The following is a 7,044-nucleotide window of genomic DNA, read 5'->3' as shown; positions in this document are numbered from 1 at the left end:
GACAGGCTCAGAGGAGAGCTCTAAATCCTTAATGAAGGCCAGGCTCTGCGGTGAGTCACTTCAGCCCACGTCAGAGCAGTTTAAACTGGGGCAAATTGGGGCAACAGTAGAGCTGCAGCCTCTAAACGCGGCTCGTCTGTAAAGTGACCGTCCTGGTCCGACTGAATTCACAGCCTTTTGACTTCACCGCGGAGGCCGGGGGGGCGGGGAGGGGGGTTGAGTTTCATTTGTCCCACAGTATCCACTGTCCGTCCGCTCCGTCACCGTCTCTACCAACCAAAGACCAGAGCAGGAAACACAAGGACTGGATGTTAAGAAATATTATTTTAAATCTCCCACTGTGCTGTTTAAAATTTGAAATATTATTTTAAAAAACGTGAAAAGTCACACAAAACACCAATCTCAGATCATCTGGAATCTCAGAAACATTTTCAAATAATCCAGACTTCCAAATATTTGTCAGAGTCCCACTGATGCTCTCTCGTGCGCTCAGCCAAACCTCAGGTCAGTCACCTGACCTGCTGACCTGAGGTTTCCAGGACAGGTGGGGGGGGCAGGAGGGGGGAGGGGTGACGTCAGTACAGCCGAACGCCCTGGAAATCAAACCACCCACGTGACGTCAAACAGGTCAAACACTGGGACTCTGAACGTCACGTACAACACAGTGAGAGCTGTGGGAAATTTAGAATTCAAACATAGACCTGGTGGCAAAACCAACCGTGAGAAAAAGGAGTGAAGCCATAAAAGTATGAAGACGTTGACTGGACGGACAACAGCTGAGTGAAGAAAAAAGAAAAAAAGTTAAAAAAAAAAAAAAGAAGAAGAAGCTATAGGTATCAGTGTTGTTTTACAGTTTGTGAATATTTTTCCGGTCTGAAGAATTCGTTTTGAGTCTGTGTTATTATTGTGTGTCATGGTGCATGAACAGCTATCTTTATTGGATCACTGGTTACAGCCTGGGAAATGTTCAGGGTTAAGAAGTTTGTCACGTAATAAATATATTAATAAATAATCACGTCTCAGTCTTATATTGAAGCTAACTAAACTAAACTAAATCGATTTATTATCTGTAAGTAAATAACCATAAATAGGATTTAAATAATGCTAATTTAATTTAAAGTTTTTAAGGCTCATTTAGTAAAAAAAAACTAGTTTCCCTGCAGTAAATCTGGTCAATAAATCAACCAAAGGTCGTATGATAATTAGATCAATAATAATTAAGTGTTAAAACCCATTAAGATCAGACGTACCACAACGACATTTAGTGGAATTTAGTGACATTTATTAGATTAGTACAGTCAAAACTCTGAAAAAAGAAAGAAATATTAATATAACAACATCTGGTTATTACAGGAAAAACAAAAAGTCAGACTGAAAAGACTTTGTGCAAATAGTCCTTCAAACAAGCCATTAATGAAGTTACTGCTAAAGATGGGGGGGTGGGGGGGGGTAAACATGGTGGTTAGACCCCCCCCCCCCCCCCCCCCCCGTGCTGACCCTCAGGCTGTGTCGACTCCCAGGGTTTCCTCAGCAACTAAAGTATTATGCAAGGTTCAAATATTGCACATAATTAAGTTATTACGTAAGAAAATACTCAGAATGTTTTGTTTTTTTCATTTCCAAAAAAAATTTAATTAATCAACACTGTTGTCACTCGTACTATAGATTCACTTTGATGTTTGACATTCCTCACAGCGGTCATCTAGCAACTAAATTTATTACCAACCTAAACCTACAAACTTTAATAATAATAAACACTAGTTAGCCCCAGGTTTAATTATATAAACCAGTGGTTCCCAACCACTGGGTCATGGATCTGTACTGGGCCGTGGTTCATTTGGTCTTAGGACAAAAAAGGGGTAAAAAAAAAAACCAGCCTGGGTGTCCCCGTCTCCCTCCGTCCTGAGGCGTGACCACCAGGACAGACTCTTACTCTGCTCTGTTGGTTTGTTTTCGTGTCAGTTTTGTCATTTTAACTTCACCCTGTTCTTTAGGTCTGTGGAAATATGGTCTTACATGCAACGGGTCAGGGGCGTAGACATGAACAACAAATACTCAGTGTAAATCTATATATAAAAACACACTGCACTGGCAATGATCATGAGAAAAATGATAGTTGGAGTTGCTCCTGGGGACTTCAAGTAAATACCTAGAAAAGATGTTTTGGTATAAACTTGTCTTTATAAAATAAAAAAGGGGTAAAAAAAAAAACTCAGGACTGGGAATGAGAAGAAAAAAAAAAAAAGAAAAAAAATCAAACCCCATCACAAGTAAAAATAAAGATGACGCACTGGGAAACCACAGATTGAATTAGACAAAATAAGAAATAATCCTTTTTTTCCCCTGTTTCCAATGGTTAATTTTTGGTGATAAAAATTATATTTGACATCCTGAAAATCTGTACTCCATGCCTTTTCTTTAGTGCATTCTACAATCCTTAAGAAAAAAAAAATCACCACTGGTTTTAAAGTGGAAAAATAAAAGATAAAGAGGAGGAGACCATGGTCACTGAAGTGTTGAAGCCTGAGCCTCAGTTGCTTTTCTTTTCAGGATAATTTGAGTTTGGTGCGTACGGGGACGGCCGCTCCTGTGAGACGGAGAAACAAAAACAAACAAAAAAACAAAACAAACACCAGTCAGGAATGTTTGTCACAGAAACACGGCTGTAAATAAATGGTAGAAAAACCAAACCAGCGTCCTACCATGGGCATGTAGACACCGTGAGGGTTATTGGGATTGAAATATGCACTGGGTACAGCAGGGGTCATGGTGGCGCTGCCTGGGAGTAACCAACAAGAAAGGAACGGGGTTAGAAAAGGTCAGTGATCGCTGCAATGTTGCAGCTGACGACGCCGTGGTCAGTCATGTGAGTCATGACAATGACGGCTGTCCACGTTGGATCTGTGACTAATCTAGTAGCAGCTCATGTCACACAGGCTTCAACGAAAACAAAGGGGTGAAAAAGAAATGTAAACAGGAAGTTGGGCTTTTAGTTTGTTTTTTTTACTCGTAGCCGTGAGCTACACGTGGCTCTACAGTGAGTCACAAAGGTGAGCTCTGACAGACATGCTACGGGAAAAACAGAAACAGAAACAGACCTGGAGCTGTTGGCGGTTGTTGAGGATTTGACCAGTACTGTGGGGGTGCATTCCAATTTTGGGGTGGCCCAGGGTAAGGTGGGGGTGGAGCCATGTAATCACACCCAGCGGGGTACATTCCTAGAACAAACAAGAGAGGAACAATAACAAAGGAATTCTTGTTAAACGACATCACATTTTGTGGAACCTGGTTCATACACAGACAGTGAGGTTCAACCCTGAGGCCAGAATCATAAAAGACAAATCAAAGCATTTTTCTCCATAACAATAAGAACAGAAGTAAATTTACATCAACATTACAATACTAATTATGCATGTAATAATAAAAGGGTAAGAGCCGTGTACCTGCAGGGGGCATCGCAGAAGCAGGGGGATAACCGTACTCAGGAGCAGGAGCAGGGGCAGGAGCAGGAGCAGAAGGAGGCCCCTGGTAGAATCCGTTCTGCTGAGGAGGTGCTGGATAAGCGTAGCCTCCCTGTGCTGGAGCCGCCGGCCCGTAGCCGTTCATCATCACTGGTGAAGGATAACCATATGAGGGCGCACCATTCTGGGGAGGACCGGCACGAGAAGCTGGAACACAGTGACAGTGAAGTGTGTTCATTTAGTAGGATTCACAAATTCATTTATTCAACTGATGTATACAAGACATAGTTGGGTGTTTTTTATTTTAATTTAAATAAAGAGAGCAGGGAGGATACTACAGGCACTGGTGAAATTACCATTTGTAGCCAGTTTGAAGAGATGCTGTCCCATCTCAATGGCTCCTCCACTGGGGAATGACATCTTGAAATTGGCCTGGGCCTCCCAGCCGCCTGTAAGTGAAGTCACATGAATTCTTTAAAAAAAAAAACAGGAACATGATGCTGAACACCGGCTGTGATCATAAACATGAGCAAACATATATCTGCTGGGATATTGGTTTTCAGAATGAGCTTGTTTACCACTGCCGCTGAGGAACTCAAAAATTCAACACAAAAAAAAAGCCACTTACCACCAGGCTCAGCTGAAACGGTCCCTTTGATATAGTTAGCTCCAAAGACCGGCTGCTCAATACTGCAGCCCTTCATCAGATAGTAGGGAAACATGGCTGAACCCAGACAGTCCTTGGTGTTACTGGACACAAACACCAACTACACCAGGAAGTGACGTCAGGCACATGTGGAGAGAGACACACACAACTACATCAATGACACTGACAATCTTTGAACATACTGTAGGGAATTCACTGCTGAATAAGAATCCAAATCAGTTCATTGTTTAAGCAAACTAATTGTCCTGGAATTTTAAATCTAAATATTCTTTAGTTTCTTTATAGTTATGACGTTTATAGGTAAACTTATAAACACACAAACATATTGTGATAAACTATGTTTTTAAAGAAATGATCAGTATTTTGTTCCTCACTGCCGTACCCTGTATGGTGTGAGGTAAACTGTGCCCTTCTTGGTCCCTTTCATCAGATCTGACTTGGTGGCAACATCGCTGAACAACAGCTCCACGTTCTTACATTCTCTTAAAACACTGTGGGGGGGAAAAGTAAAGGCACGTGTGAGTATGTTAAGACACTAAGTAATTAAGTATTTTTTGTTATATTTTAAAATGTTCACAGACGTCAACAAAATACAAAAATCATCAATATAATAATGCATAATCCTAACATTCTGCTCACTAACATCTAACAACAGGCCAATGTTAGTCTGTGTACAAGTGTTGAAAACGTCGTAACATTGTTATAAAACAATGGAGCAGCGAATTACAGCTGTGTTCACAGAACACCCTACAGAGGACGGAGGGGGTTCGGGCAAACATCAAACAATAACTGCGAGTTTCTAACGCTTTTCTGTGGCTAAATGTCAGCCTGTCAATCACACACGACAAATACTGGATGACAAATAGATAAAATGTTTGTAAATATGTATAAAACAATACGACAGTTCAGAGCCAACTTTAAGCCATGTAGTAGAAATTCCATCGGATTTACGCAACAATAGAGAAACTGTTGATCAGCTGTCATCATACTACTTCCTGTTTTGACAGTTGGCTAACAACTTGGCCTTTTAGCGTAAAGAAGCGGAAGATATATCTTGACGTCTTTCTTAAAATATCTTATTAATACACTTCACAATGATTTGTCAAAACATAAACCACGCTTATAGTAATGACAAATGTTGTTACACCGCGACAAAACTGCTAATATCGATTAGCGGGCCGGGCTAGCGGAATGCTAGGTAGCATCATGTTGACTACGCACTGAAAAAAAGTAGAATGTAAACAAGCCAAGAGAAGGGCGACAGTCATTCGACTAGTAAAACTGCGGCCAAATACACATTAATATCACTCACCTCTCTCCGTTATTAATCAAAACGCCGCCGTTTGAGGAATGGTTTCGATTCAGAGCCATGGTTACGATCTGAGTAACGTTGCCGTTTCCTTCTCTCGTTCCACTGCTGTAGCTGATGCCAAAATCTGACGGTCAGCCCTGTGGGGTTGCCCCCCCTGATTACGTCACGGATTGCGTCATGACGTAACGACTGACCGTGACACAAATTTACAAAAGTGCTGGGTTTTACGAAACCGTTGCGCGCTGACAATTAAAAGTGTTTCTACTTAAAACTTGTGAGTTTTAAGGTAATTGAAAAACCAGCAAAACAAAAACAAAACACAATATTATACCATATTAATACGATTGTACTGACGTTGTACTTTGGTTAATAAACCTTCATCTACCCATTTACCAGCCTCTATTTAATAATATGGTTGTTTTCAGTTGTAATTTCCTAGAAAATAATGTATACAAACTTCTCTGCTGTAATATCTTAGCAATGTAGCTAAACGTTTGTCAAAGTTATCGAATATATCAAACATTTTAAACAACAACATATTTAGTGTATAGTTTATTTTGGTAAAGAAAAAAGCAGTACGTTATATATTAGCATATAAAGTAAAAGGTATCAAATATTATCAATATCAACATTGATTCTGTTTTACTTATCTGTCGCCTGTGACGGTGGAGTTAGGTGGGTCCAACTTATTATTCTTCTTCTTTTTTTCTTCACTGAAGAATAAATACGGAGAAAAGCTGCAGATTTGTGTTTAAAATGAACCGTCATTTGAGCGACAGTTGGCGACAGACGGCTTCAAACCAATCAACACTAATTAGCAGTTGTCTCGTGATCTCACGCCCGAGTCTGTGAAGAGATTTGCGCGTTTCCAAGAAAGGAAAAAAAACCCAAAACTATCAGTAAAGTCAGTCAGGAAAGTGATCAGGAGATGATTTACATTCGTGTTCAAGTGGTTTGGCTCTTTGTAGCTTTAGCCTTGGTTTCCCAGCTGTGCTGGAGTCACTCAGCGGCGCAGATGAAGAAGAAAACAACCGAGCGGAGACAACAGCTGCTTCTGCCCAGAGTCACCTGCTCAGCCCGCAGAGTCAAAGCTGTCTTTGGCTCCATGGTGGATGAGAATATACACGTCAGAGGTAAAGTCACCGCAGACGGAGACGGGTTTAATTGTCTTGTATTACCGGTGTTTTGTTTCCCCCTCCCGTCTGTAGATAAGTCCGGAGCAGCAGTGCCGGTGTCCCAGTCTGAAGACCACTGTGGAGTCCGAGTGGTCAGAGAGAAGAACCGCAACCTGTCTTTCCTCAGCAGACCTGACAGCTGCTATGCTCAGATTGAGGTGAGACAAATAAATACATCATCAAACAGACCAACACTTCAAAAAAAAAAAGAAAAGTATATTACATATTCAGTATTCCAGGGTCACTTCACTATAAGTGTCCCTGCTCCATCTCTTCATCAGTTTTGAAGGTCACAAAAATTCACCACAAAAATCAGAAAAAAAAAAAAAAAAAATTAAATTACCTATTCAGTATTCCAGGGTCACTTTACTATAAGTGCTCCTTCTCTTCATCAGTTTTGAAGGTCACAACAATTCACCACAAAAATCT

General features: G+C 40.8%; 2 protein-coding genes across 3 annotated transcripts in view; one reads left to right on the top strand and one right to left on the bottom strand.

Moving 5' to 3' along the window:
- Positions 1-2,263: 2,263 nt before the first annotated feature.
- wbp2nl (WBP2 N-terminal like) lies at positions 2,264-5,597 on the bottom strand. Its single transcript, XM_008330320.3, has 8 exons — positions 5,441-5,597; positions 4,511-4,619; positions 4,090-4,228; positions 3,818-3,910; positions 3,444-3,668; positions 3,099-3,218; positions 2,703-2,779; positions 2,264-2,587 (listed from the first exon to the last, which is right to left on the bottom strand). The coding sequence occupies exons 1-8, from the start codon at positions 5,497-5,499 to the stop codon at positions 2,531-2,533; spliced, it is 879 nt and encodes a 292-aa protein (XP_008328542.1). The 5' UTR covers positions 5,500-5,597; the 3' UTR covers positions 2,264-2,530.
- A 451-nt stretch (positions 5,598-6,048) lies between these two features.
- The window catches only part of LOC103393374 (zona pellucida sperm-binding protein 4-like), a 3,542-nt gene continuing 2,546 nt past the window's right edge, over positions 6,049-7,044 (top strand). Inside the window, exons 1-2 of one of the 2 annotated variants that reach the window (XM_017040557.2) lie at positions 6,049-6,573; positions 6,649-6,773. In XM_017040557.2, the coding sequence (XP_016896046.1) occupies positions 6,369-6,573; positions 6,649-6,773 (330 nt within the window). In that variant the 5' untranslated portion in view covers positions 6,049-6,368. The remainder of the gene's footprint in view (positions 6,574-6,648; positions 6,774-7,044) is intronic. The other variant, XM_008330319.3, reaches the window with a different exon arrangement.

Source organism: Cynoglossus semilaevis, chromosome 17 (genome assembly GCF_000523025.1).
Source record: "Cynoglossus semilaevis isolate Cse_v1.0 chromosome 17, Cse_v1.0, whole genome shotgun sequence".
Lineage (NCBI taxonomy): Eukaryota > Metazoa > Chordata > Actinopteri > Pleuronectiformes > Cynoglossidae > Cynoglossus > Cynoglossus semilaevis.
This window is presented reverse-complemented; position numbering and strand designations above follow the sequence as displayed.